At 38.7% G+C, this 24,901-nt stretch overlaps 1 protein-coding gene across 1 annotated transcript in view; it reads right to left on the bottom strand.

Annotated features, from left to right (window-relative positions):
* Positions 1-24,901, bottom strand: part of EFCAB5 (EF-hand calcium binding domain 5) — a 108,494-nt gene that overhangs the window by 17,751 nt on the left and 65,842 nt on the right. The window contains exons 11-16 of the mRNA XM_036269428.1: positions 21,179-21,278; positions 18,493-19,893; positions 16,288-16,365; positions 16,102-16,191; positions 14,109-14,323; positions 12,754-12,910 (exon numbers count right to left, since the gene is read on the bottom strand). Coding sequence (XP_036125321.1) covers positions 12,754-12,910; positions 14,109-14,323; positions 16,102-16,191; positions 16,288-16,365; positions 18,493-19,893; positions 21,179-21,278 — 2,041 coding nt within the window. The remainder of the gene's footprint in view (positions 1-12,753; positions 12,911-14,108; positions 14,324-16,101; positions 16,192-16,287; positions 16,366-18,492; positions 19,894-21,178; positions 21,279-24,901) is intronic.

The following is a 24,901-nucleotide window of genomic DNA, read 5'->3' as shown; positions in this document are numbered from 1 at the left end:
AAGTGTAGTGATAACATCCGTGTGGGGGAAGGACAGTGTGATGAGAGATTAGTTCCATACAGAGAGATTGATCAAACAAATACAGTCCCATGCCTCTTGACAATCGGGATATGTTCTGAGAAATGTGTTGTGAGAACATTATAGAGGTGCACTTACACAAACCTAGATGGTGTAATCTACTACACACCTGGCTATATAGTACAGTCTACTGCTCCTAGGCTACAAACCTGTACAGCATGTTACTGTACAAAACAACAAAAATTAAGCCAAGCAAAAGAGAAAATGATACAAGCAAGAGATATAATAAACATGAGATGTATGAGTCTGCTGCCACTGTAACATGGCATTTTGTTTTACAGAAAATGTTTTTATTTCCATCCTTACCTGATGTCATGTTTATTGATTTTAGAGAGAGAGAGAGAAATGCCGATTGGTTGCCTCCTGCATGACCCCAACTGGGGCCAGGGATCAAACCTGCAAGCCAGGTATGAGGCGCCCTTGACCAGAAATCAAACCCGAGACCCTTTCGTCCACCAGCCAACTCTCTAACTACTGAGCCAAACTGGCCAGGGCAAAACCCCAACTTTTTTTTATCCTCACCCGAAGACATTTTTGCATTTATCTTCAGATAGAGGGGGTGGGAGTGAGGGAGGGAGAGAGAGAGAGAAACATCGATGTGAGAGAGACACATCAACTGGCTGCCACCCACACAACCCCAACCAGGGCTGGGGACAAACAGCAACTGAGGTACATGCCCTTAGCGGGAACCAAACCCGGAATTCTCTGGTCTGCAGCCTGATGCTCTAACCACTGAGCCAAACCAGCCAGGGCCCAACTTTTAGTCTCAGACACAGAAATGGATAAGAAGGGTGGAGCAAAACAACAAATAAACAAAAAAGAGCTGTTTAAAGATTTGTCCATCTATTATTAGATAATGTTTGAATTTAAAATTTTCTTCCTTTTTAAAAATATATTCTTATTGATTTTTTAGAGAGAGAGAAAGGGAGAGAGAAACATTGATCGGCTGCCTTCTGCACACCCCCTACTGGGTATCGAACTGGGACCTCTCAGTCCATGGGAGGATGCTTAATCCACTGAGCCCCACTGGCCAGGCAATTTTCTTCCTTCCTTGAGAAACAAAATCTGCCCTGGCCGGTTTGGCTAGCAGTAGAGCATCGGCCTTTGGACCAAAGAGTTGCAGGTTCGATTCCGGTAAAGGGCATGTGCTTTGGTTGTGGTTCAGTCCTTGGCACTGGTCAGGATTGTGCAGGAGGCAACCAACTGATGTGTCTCTCTCACACTAATGTTTCTTTTCTTTTTTTTTTTTTTTAATTACTTAATTTATTTTTGCTACAGATGTTTCTCCTTTCCCCCCCACTGATTCCCCCCTCTCCCTCCCTCCCCGCCCTGTCGCCAGCTTTGTTGTTCATATCCATTCTTCATGCATACATGCATATAAGTTCTGTGGTTTATCTCTCCCCCACCACCCATTCTTCTGGGGATTGTCAGTCTGCACCCCACTTCCACGTCTTTGGGACTACCCCATTCCTCAGACTGTTATGTTCATATTCCACAAATAAGTGAGATCATATGATACTTGCCCTTCTCTGTTTGGCTTGTTTCACTTAGGATAATACTTTCCAGGTCCCTCCATGTTATCTCAAAGGATAAAAGATCTTTCTTTCTTACAACTGCATAGTACTCCATTGTGTATATGTACCACTGCTTTTTTATCCATTCGTCTACTGATGGACACTTGGGCTGTTTCCAGATCTTAGCTATTGTAAATAGTGCTGCTATGAACATGGGGGTACATATATTCCTTGTGATTGGTGTTTCAGGCATCTTAGGGTATATTCCTAGAAGTGGGATCACTGGGTCAAATGGAAGTTCAATTTTTAACTTTTGGAGGTAACACCATAGTGTTTTCCATAGTGGCTGCACCAGTCTGCATTCCCACCAGCAGTGTACTAGAGTCCCCTTTTCTCCACACCCTCGCCAACACTTGTTGTTTGATGATTTGTTGATGGCGGCCATTCTGACAGGTGTGAGGTGATACCTCATTGTTTTAATTTGCATCTCTCTGATGATTAGTGATGTTGAGCATTTCTTCATATGTCTCTTAGCCATTTGTATGTCCTGTTTGGAGAGGTGTCTATTTAGTTCCTCTGCCCATTTTTTAATTGGGTTCTTTGTTTTCCTTTTGTTGTATTGTATGAGCACTCTCTATATATTGGAAATTAACCCCTTATCTGATATATCATTGGCAAGTATGCTCTCCCATACAGTGAGTTGCCTTTCCATTTTGATTATTGTGTCTTTTGCTGTACAGAAGCTCTTTAGTTTGATGTAGTCCCATGTGTTCATTTTCTCCTTTGTTTCTGTTGCCTTAGGTTATGTATCAGTGAAAATTCTGCCACGTATAATGTCTGAAATTTTGTTGCCCGCATTTTCTTCTAGGATTTTTATGGATTCATGAGTCACATTTAAGTCTTTTATCCATTTTGAGTTTATTCTTGTGTATCGTGTAAGTTGATGGTCTAGTTTCATTTTTTGCATGTAGCTGTCCAATTTTCCCAACACCATTTATTAAAGAGGCTGTCTTTACTCCACTGTATGCTCTTGCCACCTTTGTCAAATATTAATTGAGCATATTGCATTTCTGGGTTCTCTGTTCTGTTCCACTGGTCTATATGCCTGTTCTTGTGCCAGTACCAGGCTGTTTTGATTACAGTGGCTTTGTAGTATAACCTGATATCTGGTAATGTGATCCCTCCAACTTTGTTCTTCTTTTTCAAGATTGCTGTGGCTATTTGAGGTCTTTTTGGTTCCATATGAACTTTTGAAGTATTTGTTCTAGTTCTGTGAAGTATGTTGTTGGTATTTTGATGGGGATTGCATTGAATCTATAGATTGCTTTGGGTAGTATGGACATTTTTTTTTTTATTGATTAATTTTTGTTACAGATGATTCTCCTTTTTTCCCCCACTGATTCCCCCCTCCCCCTTCCCTCCCTGCCCCTTCCCCAGATTGTTGTCCATGTCCACTGTTCATGCATACATGCATATAAGTTCTGTGGTTCATCCCTCTCCCACCTCCCCACTCCTTAGGGGATTGTCCTCAAACTGTTATGTTCATTATATTCCACAAATCAGTGAGATCTTATGAAATTTGTCTTTCTCTGTTTGGCTTGTTTCACTTAGGATGATACTTTCCAGGTCCCTCCACGTAGTCTCAAAGGATAAGAGATCTTTCTTTCTTACCGCTGCGTAGTACTCCATTGTGTATATGTACCACAGCTTTTTGATCCATTCGTCTACTGATGGGCACTTGGGCTGTTTCCAGATCTTAGCGATTGTAAATAGTGTTGCTACAAAGATGGGGGTACATATATTCTTTCTGACTGGTGTTTTATGCTTCGTAGGGTATATTCCTAGAAGTGGGATCACTGGGTCAAATGGGAGATCAATTTTTAATTTTTTGAGGTGACACCATGTTGTTTTCCATAGTGGCTGCACCAGTCTGCATTCCCACCAGCAGTGTACTAGAGTCCCCTTTTCTCCACTCCCTCGCCAACACTTGTTGTTTGATGATTTGTTGATGGCGGCCATTCTTTTTTTTTTTTTTTTTTTCCTCACCCGAGGACATTTTTCCATTTTTTGTACAGATGGAGCGGGAGGGAGAGAGAGGAACAGAGAGAGAGAGAAACATCGATGTGAAGGGACACATCGAGTGGCTGCCACCCACACGACCAACCAGGGCCGGGGACAAACTGCAACCGAGGTACGCGCCCTCAGCGGGAACCGAACCCAGGTCTCTCGGGACCGCAGGCCGACGCTCTAACCGCTGAGCCAAACCGGCCAGGGCTTGATGGCGGCCATTCTGACAGGTGTGAGGTGATACCTCATTGTTGTTTTGATTTGCATCTCTCTGATGATTAGTGATGATGAACATTTCTTCATACGTCTCTTAGCCATTTGTATATCCTGTTTGGAGAGGTGTCTATTTAGTTCCTCTGCCCATTTTTTAATTGGATTCTTTGTCTTCCTTTTGTGGAGTTGTATGAGCACTCTATATGTATTGGAAATTAACCCCTTATCTGATATATCATTGGCAATTATTCTCTCCCATACAGTGGGTAGCCTTTCCATTTTGATGATTGTATCTTTCGCTGTGCAGAAGCTTTTGAGTTTGATGTAGTCCCATGTGTTCATTTTCTCCTTTGTTTCTATTGCCTTAGGTGATGTGTCAGTAAAAATTCTGCTGCGTATGATGTCTGAGATTTTGTTGCCCACAGTCTCCTCTAGGATTTTTATGGATTCATGAGTTACATTTAAGTCTTTTATCCATTTTGAGTTTATTTTGGTGTAGGGTGTAAGTTGATGGTCTAGTTTCATTTTTTGGCAAGTAGCTGTCCAATTTTCCCAGCACCATTTATTAAAGAGGCTGTCCTTACTCCACTGTATGCTCTTGCCATCTTTGTCAAATATTAATTGAGCAAACTGCCTTGGGTCCATTTCTGGGTTCTCTATTCTGTTCCACTGGTCTATATACCTGTTCTTGTGCCAGTACCAGGCTGTTTTGATTATGGTGGCTTTGTAGTATAACCTGAAATCTGGTATTGTGATCCCTCCAACTTTGTTCTTCCTTTTCAAGATTGCTGTGGCTATTCGAGGCCTTTTTTGGTTCCATATGAACTTTTGAAGTAATTGTTGTAATTCTGTGAAGTATGCCGTTGGTATTTTGATGGGGATTGCGTTGAATCTATAGATTGCTTTGGGTAATATGGACATTTTAATGATGTTAATTCTCCCAATCCATGAACAGGGTATGTGCTTCCACTTTTTTACATCTTGCTCTATTTCTTTTTTCAAAGACCTGTAGTTTTCTGCGAATAGGTCCTTTATTTCTTTGGTTAAGTTTATTCCTAGGTTTCTTAATTTTTTTGCCGCAATGGTAAATGGGATTGTTTGCTTAGTTTCTCTTTCTGTGAGTTCATCATTGGTGTATAAGAATGCCATCGATTTCTTGACGTTAATTTTGTATCCTGCTACTTTGCCAAATTCATTTATTAAGTCTAGTAAGCTTTTGGTGGAGTCTTTGGGGTTTTCTATGTACAGTATCATGTCATCTGCAAATAATGACAATTTCACTTCCTCCTTTCCAATTTGGATCCCTTTTATTTTTTCTTCCTGTCTGATTGCTGTGGCTAAGACTTCCAGTACTATGTTAAATAGGAGTGGCGAAAGTGGGCATCCTTGCCTTGTTCCTGTTCTTAAGGGAAATGCTTTTAGTTTTTGCCCATTGAGTATGATGTTGGCTGTAGGTCTTTCATATATGGCCTTTATTATGTCTAGGTATGATCCCTCAATTCCCACACTGCTGAGCATTTTTATCAGAAATGGATGCTGGATTTTGTCGAAGGCTTTTTCAGCATCTATTGATATGATCATGTGGTTTTTATTCTTCAGTTTATTTATGTGGTGTATCACATTTATGGATTTGCGAATATTGTACCAGCCTTGCATCCCTGGGATGAATCCCACCTGGTCATGGTGGATAATTTTTCTGGTGTATTGCTGGATTCGATTTGCTAGTATTTTGTTCAGGATTTTGGCATCTATGTTCATCAGGGATATTGGCCTGTAGTTTTCTTTCTTTGTTGTGTCTTTTTCTGGTTTTGGAATTAGAATTATGCTGGCTTCATAAAACGAGTTTGGAAGTCTTCCTTCTTCTTGAATTTTTTGAAATAGTTTGAGGAGAATGGGTATTAGTTCTTCTTTGAATGTTCGGTAAAACTCCCCCGTGAAGCCATCCGGGCCTGGGCTTTTGTTTGCTGGAAGAGTCTTGATTACATCTTCAGTTTCTTCTGTTGTTATTGGTCTGTTCAAGTTTTCAATCTCTTTCTGATCCAGTTTTGGGAGGCTATGTGTTTCTAGAAATTTGTCCATTTCGCTTAGATTTTCGAATTTGTTGCCGTATAATTTTTCATAGTAGTTGTTAACGATCTTTTGTATTTCTGTGGTGTCAGTTGTTATCTCTCCTGTTTCATTTCTGATTTTATGTATTTGGGTTCTCTCTCTTTGTTTCTTGGTGAGTCTAGCTAAGGGTCCATCAATCTTGTTTATCTTTTCGAAAAACCAGCTTTGTTTTATTGATCCTCTGGATTGTTTTTTTGGTCTCTATGTCGTTTATTTCTTCTCTGATCCTTACTATTTCTTTTCTTCTACTTGCTCTGGGGTTTTCTTTTTGTTTACTCTCTAGTTCTTTAAGTTGTGAGGTTAGGTAGTCTATTAGAGACTTTTCTTCTTTTTTGAGGTAGGCCTGTAGTGCTATGAACTTCCCTCTCAGAACTGCTTTTGCTGCATCCCATAGATTTTGTATTGTTGTGTCCTCATTTTCATTGGTTTCCAGGAAGTTTTTGATTTCTTCCTTGATTTCCTTGGTGACCCATTCATTGTTTAATAACATTCTATTTAGCTTCCATGTGTTAAAATGTCTTTGTATGTTCTTCTTGCAATTGATTTCTAGTTTCATACCATTGTGGTCTGAGAAGATGCTTGTTATAATTTCAATCTTCTTGAACTTGTAGAGACTTAGTTTGTGCCCTAACATGTGGTCGATCTTTGAGAATGTTCCATGTGCACTTGAGAAGAATGTGAATTCTGTAGTTTTGGGGTGTAGTTCTCTGTAGATATCTATTAAATCCATTTGGTCTAGTGCTTCATTTAGAGTCTCTGTTTCCTTGCTAATTTTTTGTCTAGAGGATCTATCCAGTGATGTGAGCGGGGTGTTGAAGTCCCCTGCTATGATTGTATTGCTATCGATTTCTCCTTTGAAGTCCTCCAATAGTTTTTTAATATATTTTGGTGCTCCTATATTGGGTGCATATATGTTTATCAAGGTTATATCTTCCTGTTGGATAGATCCTTTCAATATTATGTAGTGGCCTTCTTTGTCTCTAGTTATGGCCTTCAATTTGAAGTTTATTTTATCAGATATAAGTATTGCTACCCCAGCTTTTTTTTCTTTTCCATTTGCTTGAAAGATTTTTTTCCATCCCTTCACTTTCAATCTATGTGAGTCTTTTGTTGTGAGGTGGGTCTCTTGTAAACAGCATATAGATGAGTCTTGCTTTCTTATCCAATCAGCTACTCTGTGTCTTTTTATGGGAGCATTCAGTCCATTTACATTTAAGGTGGTTATTGATATGTACTTATTTATTGCCATTTTTGTTTAGTGTGGTTCTATTTTCCTTCCCATTTCTCCTGGTAATTACAGCAGTCCTTTTAACATTTCTTGCAGTGCTGGTTTGGTGCTAATGTATTCCCTTAGCCTTATTTTGTCTGGGAAGCTCTTTATTTGACCTTCTATTTTGAATGATAGCCTTGCTGGGTAGAGTAGTCTTGGATTCAGATCCTTGTTTTTCATGACCTTGATTACTTCATGCCATTCCCTTCGAGCCTGTAGTGTTTCTTGTGAAAAGTCAGCTGAGAGCCTTATGGGGGTTCCTTTGTAGGTAACCTGTTGCTTATCTCTTGCTGCTTTTAGGATTCTCTCTTTGTCTTTAATTTTTGGCAGTTTGATTACTATGTGTCTTGGTGTGGGCCTGTTTGGGTTCTTCTTACTTGGGGCTCTCTGAGCTTCTTGAACTTGAATGCCTTCTTCCTTCACCAAATTAGGGAAGTTTTCTGTCACTATTTCTTTGAATATATTCTCTAGCCCTCGCTTACTTTCTTCTTCTTCAGGGACTCCTATGATACGAATATTATTACGTTTCCAGTTGTCCCACAATTCTCTTAAGCTCTCTTCCTGTTTTTTAATCTTTTTTTCCTTTTGGTTTTCTGATTGGTTGATTTCTTCTAGCCTGTCTTCTAATTCACTGATCCGGTCCTCAGTTTCCCCTACTCTGCTTTTTAGACCTTCCAGTGTGTTTTTTATTTCTGATATGTCATTCTTCATTTCTTCCTGTTGGTTTTTCATTTCCAGATGGTTTATTTTCAACATTTCTATGTCTTTACTCATGTTGCTCATGTCCTTACACATGCTGTTGAGCTTCCGCAACATCATGGCTCTAAATTCTAGTTCTGTTAACTTGCTTAACTGCATCTCATTTATTTCATCTTCTGTAGAGGTCTCTTGATCTTTCATTTGGCTTTTGTTTCTGTTTCTCACCATTTTGGTTATCACAGTGGGCTTTGGAGTCTGCCAAGTTTTCCCAGTGGGTGTTGGTGTTCTGCGGTTTGTGGCTCCCTCTTCTGGGTTTGGATGCACCAGGGAGGACCCACTTTAATCCCGCCAAGTCCCCTGTTCTCCAGGAGTCTGTGTGGCTCCAGCCGAGAGCTTAGCAGGCTACAGTGTTCCCAGGGCCCGTGCAGGGTGGCAAGGGAGGCGGTGGGAATAATTTCCTGCTGAGTTCCCTGGTCCCGCCGAGTTCCCTGGTCCCACCGAGTTCCCTGGTCCAGCTGAGTTCCCTGGGGCCCTCGAGTCTGTGTGGCTCCAGTGGAGAGTTTAGCTGGCTACAGAGTTACCAGGGCCGTGCACGGTGGAAAGGGAGATGGTAGGATTAACTTCCCGCCAAGTTCCCTAGTCCCGCAGAGTTCCCTGGGGCCCTCGAGTCTATGCGGCTTCAGCAGAGAGTTTAGCCGGCTACAGAGTTCCCAGGGCCATGCACGGTGGGAAGGGAGATGGTAGGATTAACTTCCCGCCAAGTTCCCTGGGGGCCGCGAGTCTGTGCGACTTCAGTGGAGAGTTTAGCTGGCTACAGAGTTCCCAGGGCCCGAGCAAGGTGGGAAGGGAGATGGTAGGATTAACTTCCCGCCGAGTTTCCTGGCCCCTGCCCAGGCCGCTGTGGACCCTGGGCTCTCGGTCCCCTCTCCCGTCCTCGCAAGCCTACCAGGACTGTGTGGGTGTTTCTGGTTAAGTGGTCCTCCAAGATGTCTTTCGGCTGCCCTTTCCTGATGGTTTGCCTTTATTTTCATTGTAAATCCAGTTTGGTCTTGGGAGATGGTCTGGGTCGCTCCATTCACTTTGCCGCCATTTTTTTCTATCCCAGTATGGACATTTTAATGATGTTAATTCTTCTAATCCATGAACAAGGTATGTGCTTCCACTTTTTAATTTTTTTTATCCTCACCTGAGGACACCTTTCCATTTTGTTGTTCAGATAGACTGGAAGAGAGAGAGAGAGAGAGAGAGAGAGAGAGAGAGAGAGAGAGAGAGAAACATCGACGTGAAAGGGACACATTGAGTGGCTGCCACCTGCACAATTCAACCAGAGCCGGGGACAAACTGCAACCGAGGCACATACCCTTAGCGGGAACTGAACCCGGGTTTCTCTGGACTGCTGGCCAATGCTCTAACCGCTGAGCCAAACCGGTCAGGGTGCTTCCACTTTTTTATATCACACTGATGTTTCTTTCTCTCTCTCTGTCTTTCCCCCACTCTATATAAAGATAAAAAGTATCCTTGCATGAGGATTTGGAAAAAAACAACAACAAAATCTGCCTTTCATCTTTCATATGGCTATCAATTCATCAATCATCTCCACAAGCCATGTGGCTACCAGTATGTGTTCAGAGAGTCATTTTGTATGAGCCTACCCTTGGAGATAATAATTGGTTCTTCCTGCTTGCAGACATTTTCTTCTGGCAGCAGATTGTACCTCCTCATTACTTTTCTATTTGCTGGGCTTAATTCATTACATGTTATGCTTTCTATCTATCCCTACTGCTGTACTTCAATCTTACATATATTGAAACATCCTTATAATATTATCCTCAGGTTCCTTAAATTCTAGAATCCTTAGTATCTAACTCCTTTATTTTACAAATGAGGACATCTGGATCTACAGAGGTTTAAAAACTTGCCCTTGCTCATATGATCACTTAGTGAAAGATCCAGTATTGGAACCTAGCTCTCCTGACAATTGTGTAATGTTCTTTCCTCTATAGAACACAATTCTGTGTTATGAAATTTGCCTATGTTATAAAACCACTTCATTTTGCATTTCAACACTTCATTAAGTAGCCCTGACTGGTTTGGTTCAGTGGTTAGAGCATCAGCCTGGGGACCAAAGGATCGTGGGCTCGATTCCCAGTCAAAGGCACGTACCTGGGTTGCAGGTTCAATCCCTGATCCCAGTTGGGTTCGTACAGGAGGCAACCAATCGATGTGTCTCTCTCATATCGATGTTTCTCTCCCTCCCTCCCTCCTTTCCACTCTCTAAAAATCAATGGAAAAATATCCTCAAGTGAGGATTAACAACAACAACAAAAAGACATTTTATTTAGTAAATCCTTGTTGGATGTAGTCTAAGAAAGTATTGTAGTGTAATGTAAAGTTTGCAAAAGACATAGTTAATAAAAATAACATGACAATTGATAAACTTAGGGCAGAAGAACTTAACTAATCCTGATCATTCTTTCCACTGTACACTATATACTTTAAGAATTGTAAATCTGGCCGAGCTAGTGTGGCTCAGTGGTTTAGCATTGACCCGTGCCCTGAGAGGTCGTTGGATTGATTCCTCGTCTGGGTACATGCTCGGGTTGCAGGCTCGATCTCCAGTAGGGGGCATGCAGGAGGCAGCCGATCAATGTTTCTCTCTCCTTGATGTTTCTATCTTTCCCTCTCCCTTCCACTCTCTCTAAAATTCAATAAACACATAAAAAAAATTTTAAAACTTGGAAATCTGGTATACCAACGTCACTAGACAAACCCTTAAGCCAAGGGAAGAGTACAACCATTTCTACTGGGATCTAATCAAATGAAGGAGGGAATTTGTTATGCTGGAATAAGAACTTTAGTAGCTCTTGATTGGGAAGTATGGATCAGAAGAGAAAAATATATTATAGAAGAAGAAAAAGTCATCTAGAAGAATAAGTTGAGTTAGTATATTTAAGAGAAACTTGCAAGCCAGCCAGACTTTAGAAGTGAATCAGACCTTGTAGAGGCAGAGAGATACAACAAGAAGGGAAAATAAGCAGAACTGTGGAATGGTTTGGATTCTTTTAACCCCAAGATTGACCATAGCCAGGTACACAGAAGGAATCTAACCATATAGAGTTAAAGTCTTGAACAAAGAACTCTACAACATATTTCACTCTTGATCGCTCTGACATTGTCTACATTCTCACCAGCAATGCACAAGGGTTCCAATTTCTCCACATCCTTGCCAACACTTGTTATTTTCCATTATTTCCATTTTTAAATGCCATACTATGTAAGCAACAAAAGCAAAAATAAATAAATGGGACAACATCAAACTAAAAAGCTTCTGCAAGCCAGGCTGGTGTGACTCAGTGGATTGAGCATCATTGCATGTACCAAAAGGTCACCAGCTCAATTCCCAGTCAGGGCATATGCCCAGGTTGTGGGTTAGATTTCCAGTATGGGTGTACAGGAGGCAGCCTATTAATGTTTCTCTCTCCCATCAATATTTCTATCCCTTCCTCTCTCTTTCTCTAAAAAAAAACAAAAAAAACAAACAAAAAAACTCAATAAAAAGCTTTTGCACATCAAAAGAAACAATCAACAAAATGAAAAGGCCACCTATAGAATAGGAGTAAATATTTTTAAATCATATATCTAATAAAAAGTTAATATCCAAAATATATAAGGAATGCATACAACTCAATAACAAAAAATCCAATTGAAAAATAGGCAGAAGAACTAAATAGACATTTTTTCTGAAGAAGATATGGAAATGACCAAAAGGTGATGAAAAGATGCTCTACATCACTAATTATCAGGGAAATGCAAATCAAAACCAGAATGAGATATCATCTCACATCTGTTCAAATGGCCATAATAAAAAAGACAAGTATTGGTGAAGATGTGGAGAAAAGGGAACCCTTTTGCACTGTTGATGGGAATGTAAATTGGTATAGTCACTATGAAAAATAGCATGGAAGTTCCACAAATAGTTTAAAATAGAAATACCATATGAGCCAGTAAATCCATTTCCGGGTATATATCCAAAGGAAAAAATTACTATCTCGAAGAAATATCTGCACCCCCATGTTCACTACCTAATTGTTCACAATAGTCAAGACATGGAAACAACCTAAGTGTCCATCAACAGAAGAATGGATAAAGAAAATGTGGTATGTACAATGAAATATTATTCAGCCATGAGAAAGAAGGAAATCCTACCATTTGTAATAACATGGATGGATCTTGAAGGTATTATGTTAAGTGAAATAAGTCAGACAGAGAAAAACAAATACTGTATGGTCTCACTTATATGTGGAATCTAAAAAAGCCAAACATTGAAACAGAGTGTATAATGGTGGTTGCCAGGAGCTGGGGGTAGGGAAATGGAGAGATGTTCGTTAAAGGGTACAAACTTACATTATAAGATGAATAAATTCTGGGAATCTAATGTGCAGCATAGTGACTATAGTTAACAATACTGTATTATACACTTGAAACTTGCTAAGAGTAGAACTTAAATGTTCTCACCACAAAAAAGAAATGATAATTATGTGAGGTAATGGAGGTGTTAACTGACACTACCATGAGAATAATTTCACAATATATAAGTGTACCAAATCAACATGTTCTACATCTTAAATTTATACAGTGTTATATGTCAATTATATCTCAATAAAGCTGAACAATTCATAGCCATACCAGCAGGTATAAAGGTAGTAGCTCATGGTTTTAAAACAACCAGTATATATGTCATAGTACCAAGAAACTTAAAGCCAAATTGTAACTACAACTTAAATAAGAATATTATATTTTTACCTCTCTTTATAGCTTCTTTTTCCATTCCCTCCTTGTAGGTATACAAGAGTTCATCAACTTCCTTCAGATCTAGAAAACCTGAGCCATCACTGTCCCACATCTGAAAGAGGGCTTCTAGGAGAAGTCCCCGTCTAACTTGGGAAGTATTTTGCCTAGCCTAGGATACAAACAAGATAACAAAGCACAAAGACATTTATTGTACTAGCTGGCATCCTACGTTTGTTCCTCAAGTCCAGTATTTTTTATAAAAAACAGCTTTACTTTGGGACTAAACATGATATTAATGAGAAAATGAAACATTTCATTTTAATCATCTAAATACCATTTCTCCATTTCTCCTCTAGACCAAAAAAAAACAAAACAAAACATACATTCTCTGCATTGGCTTAAAACACATTAATTTAGGAAGAGGACTACCCTCTTTAAGAATATTTAATTCATTCATTTCCACTCCCTCACTGCTTGTTCAGGAATGTGATAAATGCATGGGGTGCTCTGCCTGGCTTCTTGGTGGGATATGTTTTGTAGTGAAAGGGGATGAATGGCAGTGTTCAAACAATTAAAAAAAGACTGTGTTCAAATTTTCTTTTTTATATTTAAAATCGACCTAACTTGACATTAATGATCTTTTAGACTTTTTACTAATGATATCAATTAGATAATAATTAAATTAATATTTAGATATATTTAATTGCTAAAAAAAAAGTGAATATATATCTTTTGGTTAAATGAGGGAACTACAATTGAGAAGGCAAAAGGAATATCAACTCTGGAATTAAGCTGAGAAGACTCATAAGGCTGATAAGATTACTGACTATGCCTGGTGAATCTAATTTACATATTTCATAAGAGCACATAAACTGTTTATATCAGCTAATGTGTATGCACTTACCTATCACCTAATAAGTAGTAAGTTTTTACAAAATATGTACTACCTGGATGCAGTGCACATGAATACAAATATATATTTAAGCCATAATCTAACCCAAGGTATGTGCATTTGCTAATGCACTTATATGGCAGACAGTACACACACACATGCACATATTTTTGCTCATACACTTATCTGCTCCTTAGAATCTGTTTTTCAAACTTCAGTGATGAAAAAACAAAGCTGTACAATAAGCCATCTCCTGCCACTAGCAATCATGGTATTATTAAGGGAATGAGTTCTCTGGAGTGTGATCTTAGAAAACATGACAATAAAATACAATATTTAATGGTCTTTCTCATTGAAATAGTGGTAAGTTTGATTGCAAATTTTAAAAGAAGAGCCACAGTTGGAAAAACTGATGTTGACAGATTTACTTACAATAGTGACCTCACTTGTTTCATTGATAAACAATATTACTTACCTCTTCTAAAGCACAGATTTTCTCCTCTTTTGTTTCAACATAGCCTCTCTTAAAAAAGGAAGTGAGGTTCTCACTGACACTCAATGGGGTATCTTCACCAACAAATGTCTCCAGGAGTTGCACAAACTGGAGCAGATTGAAGGAAACTCCATTGAAGGCACTCCTTCCTTTCACTTCTTTGTAAGACTGAATATTTCTGATAATTGAATGTAGGTCTATCAAGCAGGAAACATACACAAAATAGTAAAGGGAACACTTTCTCAAAAGTTAAGAAAAATATATGAATACTTATTTTAATGGACATCTGCTACTATTTTCCTATCAGAAATCTATGCTCCCTTCATGAGGAATACACCATTCTTTTTTACAAAACATCTCTTCCCCACATCTGTTTGGATAAATCTGGTGGTACTTAACCTCCTCCATCCTTGCCCCCAGGATCATCACATGATACAGGTCTGGCCGATGATTTATATATTACAGCAATATAATCCACCATAGAACAATGAAAATTAGACCCAGAACTTCTGGGGGAGCTACTGGCGGAAGAATCCCTCTTTTTGTACTCCAATTCCTGAACTGGTAGGATGTAGACTTAGAATTACTCTCATGGACATTTTTGTCATAGTATGGAAAAAACAACCTAAAACTAAAAGTTATGTGGAGAAGAACAGGACCGAGAGGGAGAAACACAATATCCTGCAGCTATTGTTGAGGCATTGGATTCAACTGTGTCTGAAGCCAGCTGCAATCTGGACTTGCCAGTTAAATAAATCTATAAATACCACCATTATAACCTCTCCCCCAAAGAGTCTTAATATATTTATCACAAAGTTCATTGTTATAACATGAGGCATATTTCATAAAATTTTAACCCAGTGACTTATGCTTGATTTATTCATTCATGCTCTTACTACTTCCATATGAGATTTGACATAACTTAAAAAAATCACTCATGCTTTTTTTTTTCTCCAAATAGTAAAGCAAAATTGAAATAAAGAAGTTAAGACCAGGAGAAGAAGAACATGAACTAGCAGGCTACAAGAGCTTGACTAATAACATGCATTTTCACCAAAATATTTTGATGATAAAATGTTTATTATTTGGCTCTGGCTGGGTTGGCTCAGTGGTTAGAGCATTGGCCCGCGGACCAGAGAGTCCCAGGTTTGGTTCCCGCTAAGGGCAAGTACCTTGGTTGCAGTTTGTCCCCAGCCCCGGTTGGAATGGTGTGGGTGGCGACCAGTCAATGTGTCTCTCTCACATCCATGTTTCTCTCTCTGTCTCTTCCTCCCTCTCTCCCCCCGACTCTCTCTAAAGATAAATGCAAAAAAAAAAAAAAAAAAAAAAAGTTTATTATTTGACCCAGACCTGAATCCAAGAAAATTGCAGATAAGAAGAAAATAATCTTGATCTAATTAGTTCTGCTACTTGTTGATGAAAGGTAAAATGATAAAATAGCATTGTCGTAAAATATGAGTACTTATTAGAACAATCACTGTTAAATACATGGTTTATCTGAGAGCTAAAGCTACTCTTTGATCTCTCTATTGAGCAGATCTTTCTTTATAAGTTTTCATTAGCAAGCTATATTCTCACTTGTCTCACATGTTTGGTTGTGAAACTACCAGGAAGAAGAATAGCTAAAATGATTTCTATTGAGTAGTAATATCTAATATCTGATTCACTTTGTATACCTGGATCATAGCTTCAAAGCAGCTGTTGGGCCATGCAATGATTTAAAAAACACCCTGTATACTAATGCATATGTATATCAATGTATAAGCAAAACATTCATCAATAGCACATGCCTACTAACACCCCAAAACATTCATCTTGTATATGTTTAGATCCATCGGCTCAGGGATAAAATAATGCAAGGTTCACCCGGCTATTGTGTCTTGACTAAGTCCAGTCTCTATGATGGGGTACCATGATAAATTAAATTCATCAATCAGACTGTGATATTCTTTCTAATTTTGTTGTTAACATGTACCTGTGAACCTGGAGTTACCATAGATTAAGTTTGCCTGTTCCTCATCTTCACATTTGGCATACTTCTTCAAGTTACAAGTCAAAAGTTCACCTATAAAATACACATTCCATAACATAGGCAATTTAACTTCACTTTCACAATGTTTTTGTTCAAGAGTATAAATGAAAGGAGGATTAAATGAATCACCTGACCATGACTTTCCTTCTATTTTTTGGGACTTGGGTTCACAGGATTTATCTTTCTGAACTTTCTTTTTTGCAGTTTCTAAAAGGTACAAAAAAAAAAATGCCTATGAGTTGGACATTATATACTCTTAGGTTAATAAATAAGAGAAATGCCTTGCATATAGAATACCAAAAACTTTCTTTTAGGTACTTTCCCATATATGTTGTGTTATAATCAACCACAATAATATAAATTAATAACTCTAGTTGTTGAAAGCAGCTCTTTGACAAAAGCTATTTGTTGTACCCCAATTTGGCCATGCAAAATGAGGGCTACATTTCCTAGCCTCCCTCATAGCTAGGTGTCACTATATGCCTATATACTGACCAATGATATGTGAAGGGAAGTGATGTGATGCTTATCTGTTTTCCTTTCTCCTTACCAGCTGGTCAGGATGTAGACATGGTAGTAAACTATCTTGGACCATATAATTAGAGGACATACAAGATAGAAGGAGCTTGAGCCACTGCTGATTTCATGGGACTGAGCTGTCATATAACTTTTGACTCTTATATGAGAAAGAAAGGCACTCCTATATTGTTTAGACATTGTTATTTTGTTTTTGTTTATGGTTTTTCAGATACTGTTATTTTAGAACACTGTTACATATAACCAAAATTAAGTCTTCATTAACATAACATCTGATTGAACGGTAACTTCACTAATTTTTGTTTGTTTGTTTTTAATCCTCACCCGAGGACATTTTTCCATTTTTTGTTCAGATAGAGTGGGAGGGAGAGAGAAGAAGAGAGAGAGAGAGAGAGAGAGAGAGAGAGAGAGAGAGAGAGAGAAACATCGATGTGAAAGGGACACATCGAGTGGCTGCCACCCGCACGACCAACCAGGGCCAGGGACAAACTGCAACCGAGGTACGCGCCCTCAGCGGGAACTGAACCCGGGTCTCTCTGAACCGCCGGCCGACGCTCTAACCGCTGAGCCAAACCGGCCAAGGCTTCACTAAGTTTTTTAAACTACATTCCTATGTAAGTAGCTTTGTTCTGTGGAGAAATAAACACAATGCTCAAAAAATAAATAAATAAAAGATTTCAAATTAGTTGATGATAGTGTAGTATCTAGAATACAGGTTACTCATCTCTTAGAAGTTTTCTTTGGGACTATAGAATTAAAGAGCAAAATTTAAAAAAAATTTATGTCTAACTAAGGTTTTCAGTGGTATTGAGATTGGCTCTCTAAAAGGTTAGAATTTTCCAAAAGGTCATAAATTAGCACAGGCAATTCAGAGGAAAGGTCTTCTGCAGAACAAATATTTAAAATACAGGGTGCCCTCTGTCTTAAATATGGCTTTCAGAAACTTTTCTAGAACAGATATCTTATACACAACTGAAAAAAACAAGATCCATTTTATAGTTGAAATAAAGAAAATTTAAAAACATGGTTTCTAATATCAGACACCATTTAAAACAAAAGGGCTTTGCCCTGACCAGTTTGGCTCAGAGGTTGGCTCCTGGACCAAAGAGCTGAGGGTCAATTCTGGTCAAGGACAGGCACCTAGGTTGTGATTTGATCCCTGGCCCTGGTTGAGGTCATGTAGGAGGCAACCAATTGATGTGTCTCTCTCACATCTCTCTCTCTCTCTCTCTCTCTCTCTCATTCTCTCTCTCTCTCTCCCTTCCTCCACTCTATCTGAAAATCAGTAGAAAAATATCCTTGGATGAGGTTTTTTTTTAAAAAAAAAGGAAAACAAAAGGGCTTCTACTGCCTTTTCAGAGGTCCAATGTAAATTCCTATATATAATATTACTTCCTTACAAATGGGTTTCTAGTACAAAAGGAATTCTAGGTAAATAAACAAGAGACTTTTTGATTTGCACTTAATTGATTGGTCATGGTCTAGATTCATGCTGAGTAGCAAAATATGTCTGAGATTTGCATGACCTGATATGCCAGAAAAGATTCTAATTGAAACAAGTGTTTTATGAAGACTTTAAAAACCACTCCACAAAACAGAGATAATTGTAGGAGAACTGCATGACTACCTAACATATAATCTCTCCTACTTGATACTGATCTTCCTCTTACAGTTCAGAAATCATGAACAGTTTCCCTTCATGTATTTGCTCCTCAGTCTTCTCCTCCTGTGGAGGGATTTCAATGTACTCAAAGGGAGTAGATTCCCTAGATTTTTTACCTTCTCTTAAGATACTACCTTCCCTTGATTGTGAAGTTGAGTCTATGTCCTGTTCCTCTGGAATTATCTCTCTGGTTGGTTCTTGTTCTTCAGTTGACCATTTAGGTGGTTCTTCTATTACTGACATTCTTCGTGAACTTCTGCGTGATCCTTTTGATGTTACTGACTCTCTACGAGATCCGTCTTCTGCAGCTGACCCTCTGCGTACTCCTTGCTCTGTTACTGACCCTCTGTGTGATTCTTGTTCTTCAGTTGACCATTTAGGTGGTTCTTCTATTACTGACATTCTTCGTGAACTTCTGCGTGATCCTTTTGGTGTTACTGACTCTCTACGAGATCCGTCTTCTGCAACTGACCCTCTGCGTGATTCTTCTTCTGCAATGGACCCTCTGTGTACTCCTGGTTCTGTTCCTGATTCTTGTTCTTCAGTTGACCATTTAGGTGGTTCTTCTATTACTGACATTCTTCGTGAACTTCTGCGTGATCCTTTTGGTGTTACTGACTCTCTACGAGATCCTTCTTCTGCAACTGACCCTCTGCGTGATTCTTCTTCTGCAATGGACCCTCTGTGTACTCCTGGTTCTGTTCCTGATTCTTGTTCTTCAGTTGACCATTTAGGTGGTTCTTCTATTACTGACATTCTTCGTGAACTTCTGCGTGATCCTTTTGGTGTTACTGACTCTCTACGAGATCCTTCTTCTGCAACTGACCCTCTGCGTGATTCTTCTTCTGCAATGGACCCTCTGTGTATTCCTGGTTCTGTTCCTGATTCTTGTTCTTCAGTTGACCATTTAGGTGGTTCTTCTATTACTGACATTCTTCGTGAACTTCTGCGTGATCCTTTTGGTGTTACTGACTCTCTACGAGATCCTTCTTCTGCAATTGTCTCTCTGTGTACTCCTTGTTCTGTTATTGACTCTCTGCTTGATTCTTGTACTTCAGCTGACTCTTTCTGTGGTTCTTCTATTACTGACATTCTTCGTGATCCTTTGCGTGATCCTTGTTCTGCAGTTAACCCTTTATGTTGTTCTATTACTGACATTCTGCGTAACCCTTTGCGTGATCCTTGTCGCACTGTTGACTCTCTGTGTTGTCCTTGTGCTGTTATTGATCCCCTGTACAGTTCTTGTTCTCCAGCTGACTCTGAGTCTTGGTCTTCATTTAAATTTTTGTTTGGTTCTTGACCTGCAATTGCACCTCTCTGCTGTTCTGATAGTGTTGATTTTCTATGGCTATCACGTTTATGTTGATCTTCTGAAATTTTTAACAATTTACTTTGTTTTTTTCTAGCATGTTTCTCAGACAGTAATTTATTAATCTCTAAGAGCACATTGTCAAAGTCTTCATAAATGTGTTTCTGATTATCCATGTCTCCCCAGAACTCAGGCAACTCTATCTCTTCAAATTCAATGAATGGCCCTAATGCAAAAAAACAAGACATTTACCTAAACAATTGATCTTATGCAGAATCAGAATTAGTAAATTAATGCAAAAAAGTATCAAGCACAGTGATTATAATATAGACCTATTGCTTTAAATAAATATCAGTTACCTTTCCCTGCAACACAAAAACCAAAAAGGTATCCAATTGAACATAAAAGATGCTCACTACTGTAAATTAGAAAGTATCCCTTCTAAAAGGTATGGTTTTGAAATGAACATGATTCTTCTTTTGTTAGTTGGAGAATTGCTTAAACTGCCAAAGTAAATACAACTTATTTTCTACTTTTGGTCCTCCCACAATAAGGCTAGCATAGAATGAAGAAGGGGACACATGTTTTCTACCTCAAATACCTTTGCAAGATCTACAATATCAAAATAAAAGCACATCTCTATCCATGAAAATTTTTCACTGGGTTATTTTTTCCAATATTCATTTTCTCTCCTTTCCTTCTTCTCTACCTTTATTTCTTCTTCATTCCTCAATTCTTTCCCCCCACAACTTATGTGGACACCTGGCTCAGAATTCTAGGAAAAGATTGAAAAGCATTCACCAGAATCTCACTGTTAAAAAAGACCAAAACAATGCTGGTGTTCTGGACTACAAAGAGTGGGACTATGCCATAAGACTGCCCCCTCCCTTCTAAAACATTTAGTATTTAAGTTATATAACTGTGATTCCCACAGTTTTAGGGAATACTCTATATACCTCATCCACAGATTTTTAAGTATCCAAGTAATAAATCATCACACAGAAATAAAATACTGACATTCTTTGGAAAACCCATCCACTCAATGACTTTCTCTTTTAAAAAGTTAAAATAAAACCCCTGGTCCTATTTGTTTTGGTGGTAATATAAAAAATTTCACTGTGTAAGTACAGTAAAAGTGTACAAGTAAAATGCTTGGGAGAAGAAAGTATTTTTCTTCAAAATCTTAGAATTCTAAGTTGCACATGAAAACTGGAATTACCACTTCCAACTTAATTTCTGAAACATTCAGATTGTTACTAAAAAAGTCCCTCATTTGAATGAATTTAAAATTGAGTTCTAGCTTGACAACTTTTAGTATTGTACTATAGTGAAAAATTCATCTATTTGTGATGAAGATTGAATTTTGTGGGGAATGAACAAGTAGATATAGCTATCATGATCTAAGGGAGACATTATGTGAAAAAATTCCACAGGGATAGAATGCCTTGTATTATCATATTAGTGTACTTCATTATTTCAATTGGAGCATATTCCCTCTGAGTGGCACTTACATTGTCTTGGATTTCGGAGTAAACATCTAACCATTTTTGGACTTTCGTCATAGAATGTTTCCAGCAAGGCCAATGTCCTCTGCCGATCTAAAAATCCTACCTAAGCAGAAAGTTTGCAATTAGTTGTTACAGGAGATTTGAGATTTTTATGTAGACAGAATATGGCTTATTGAAATGTTCACCATCACCACCATCATCATGTAAATAAAATCTGCAGAGTCAAAGTCGGGAAAGCTATATCTTGTCTCTTTAGGTGTATACTCTATTTCCCTATTCTGTAACATGTGAAACTGCCATGCACTTAACAGATGCTTAACAAATATTTGTTGTTACTGACATAATTGCTAAATCCAATGTGCAATGTTCAATTCTTATCTAATCTGACCTAAATATGACACTTGGAACAATTAAGTGCTCCCTACTTGTTCTTTTTCTGCATTTTTATTTTGAGAAAAATTTTAATTACAGAAAAATTTAAAAAATGATCAAACTAACACTTGTGTTCCCAACACCAATACATAATGACTATTAACATTTTGGGTGTGTACTTTACAAATACATAACTGACGTCATAGTATGTGTCCATTTTTATTTTTTAAATTTTTATAAGTTAATTTGAGACGAACTGGTGGCATGTGCTGAGAAGGAAGATCTCAAATCCTCCCCTGCTTAAATAAAATTTTGTAAGCATTTCATGTGTCCTTAAAATTGCTCTTATTTACACAACATTGAGATCTGATTCGTGTAAATAAAGAAATATATTTTATTTCTTTTGACTGTGTGGTATTCTATAATACAAAAACATCATAATTTTTTTAATCTCTCTCTTTTTTTTTTCAGATAAGGTGGGAGGGGAAGAGAGAGAGAGAGAGAGAGAGAGAGAGAGAGAGAGAGAGAAATATTGATGTGAGAGGGACACATCGATTGACTGCTTCCTCCAGGACCCCAACAGGACCGGGGATCGAACCACAACCAAGGTACATGCCCTTGATCAGAATCAAACCCGTAACTATTTGGTCCACTATTTGGGCCGATGCTCTAAGTGCTGAGCAAACCCAGCCAGGGTAAAACATCCCTCTTTTGATGGGTATTTAGATTTCCAGAATTTTGATACCAAAATAATGTGTATAATGGATATCCTTATACCTATCTCTTGTATACATATGTAAACATTTCCCTAGGGTGAATAAATAGAAAGTCATTTAATAAATTGCATACTATGTGCATTTTCTTTTTAATTTTTATGTATTGATTTTATTTTATTTATTTATTTTTTTATCCTCAGCTGAGGACATTTTTCCATTTTTTGTACAGATAGAGTGGGAGAGAGAGAGAGAGAGAGAAACATCGATGTGAAAGGGACACATCGAGTGGCTGCCACCCGCACGACCAACCAGGGCCGGGGACAAACTGCAACCGAGGTACATGCCCTTAGCGGGAACCGAACCCGGGTCTCTCCGGACCGCAGGCTGACGCTCTAAACGCTGAGCCAAACTGGCCAGGGCTTGATTTTATTTTTTTAATTAATTAATTAATTAATTTTTGTTACAGATGTTCCTCCTTTTTTCCCCACTGATTCCCCTCCTTCCTTCCCTCCCCGCCCTGTTCCCAGCTTTGTCGTCCATGTCCATTCTTTTTTTTTTTTTTTTATCCTCACCCGAGGATATTTTTCCATTTTTTGTACAGATAGAGTGGGAGGGAGAGAGAGAGAGAAACATTGATGTGAAGGGACACATCGAGTGGCTGCCACCCACACGACCAACCAGGGCCGGGGACAAACTGCAACCGAAGTACGTGCCCTTAGCGGGAACCGAACCCGGGTCTCTCCGGACCGCAGGCCGATGCTCTAACCGCTGAGCCAAACTGGCCAGGGCCCATGTCCATTCTTCATGCATGAATGCATATAAGTTCTGTGATTTAACTCTCCCCCATCACCCACTCTTCTGGAGATTGTCTGTCTGTACCCCACTTCCATGTCTTTGGGACTACCCCATTCCTCAGACTGTTATGTTCATTATATTCCACAAATTATTGAGATCATATGATACTTGTGTTTCTCTGTTTGGCTTGTTTTGCTTAGGAGAATACTTTCCAGTCCCTCCATGTCGTCTCAAAGGATAAGATATTTTTCTTTCTTACAGCTGCATAGTACTCCATTGTGTATATGTACCACGACTTTTTTATCCATTCGTCTACTGATGGACATTTGGGCTGTTTTCAGATCTTAGCTATTGAAATAGTGCTGCTACGAACATGGGGGTACATATATTCTTTGTGATTGGTGTTTCAGGCTTCTTAGGGTATATTCCTAGAAGTGGGATCACTGGGTCAAATGGAAGTTCAATTTTTAACTTTTGGAGGTAACACCATAGTGTTTTCCATAGTGACTGCACCAGTCTGCATTCCCACCAGCAGTGTACTAGAGTCCTCTTTTCTTCACACCCTCGCCAACACTTGTTGTTTGATGATTTGTTGATGGCAGCCATTCTGACAGATGTGAGGTGATACCTCATTGTTGTTTTAATTTGCATCTCTTTGATGATTAGTGATGTTGAGCATTTCTTCATATGTCTCTTAGACATTTGTATGTCCTGTTTGGGGAGGTGTCTATTTAGTTCCCCTGCCCATTTTTCTTTTTCTTTTTCTTTTTAAATCTTTATTGTTGAATGTAGAATGTATTACAGATGTTCCTCATTTTTCCCCCATTGACCCCCTTCTCCCCACGCCGGCCCCCCTCCCGCCTTTTCCTACACTATTGTCTGTGTCCATTGGTTATGCATATAAGTTCTTTGGTTTATTTCTTCCCACCCCCCAACCCCTTTCCCTTTGAGGTTTGTCAGTCTAGCAATGAATCTGTACTTTTAATCCCTTCAGCTTTTTCACCCATTCCCCCACACCCCCCTCCCAATCAGCAACCAACAAAATGTTCTCTGTATCTATGAGATTGTTTCTGTTCTGCCTGTTCACTTTGTTTGTAGATTCCATTGTCGATAGATATGTATTCATTGCCATTTTCTTTGTTCATATATTTTATTTTTTCTTCAAAAAGACCTTTTATCATTTCATATAATAACGGTTTGGTGGTGATGAACTCCTTTAACTTTTTCTTGTCTGGGAAACTCTTTATATGGCCATCGATTCTAAATGACAGCTTTGCAGGATAGAGTAATCTTGGTTGTAGGTTCTTGCTTTTCATCATTCTGAATATTTCTTGGCACTCGCTTCTGGCCTGCAAAGTTTCTTTTGAGAAATCAGCTGACAGTCTTATGGGAACTCCCTTGTAGGTAACTAGCTGCCTTTCTCTTGCTGCTTTTAAGATTCTCTCTTTGTCTTGAACATTTGCATTTTGATGATGATGTGTCTTGGTGTGGGCCTCTTGGGGTTCATCTTGTTTGGGACTCTCTGTGCTTCCTGGACTTGTATGTTTGTTTCCTTCACCAAGTTAGGGAAGTTTTCTGCCATTATTGTTTCAAACAGGTTTTCAACTTCTTGTTCTCGCTCTTCTCCTTCTGGCACCCCCAAGATGCGAATGTTGGCACGCTTGAAGTTGTCCCAAAAGCTCCTTACACTATCCTCATTTTTTTGTATTCTTTTTTCTTTTTGCTGTTCTGATTGGGTGTTTTTTGCTTCCTTATATTCCAAATCGATGGTTTGCTTCTTGGATTTACGTACTCTACTATTGAATCTGTGTAAATTATTCTTTATTTCAGTTAATGCCTCCTT

The sequence above is a fragment of the Molossus molossus genome, unplaced genomic scaffold (genome assembly GCF_014108415.1).
Source record: "Molossus molossus isolate mMolMol1 unplaced genomic scaffold, mMolMol1.p scaffold_m16_p_19, whole genome shotgun sequence".
NCBI lineage: Eukaryota > Metazoa > Chordata > Mammalia > Chiroptera > Molossidae > Molossus > Molossus molossus.
Note: the sequence above shows the minus strand (reverse complement) of the source record. Positions and strands in the feature narration are given on the sequence as shown.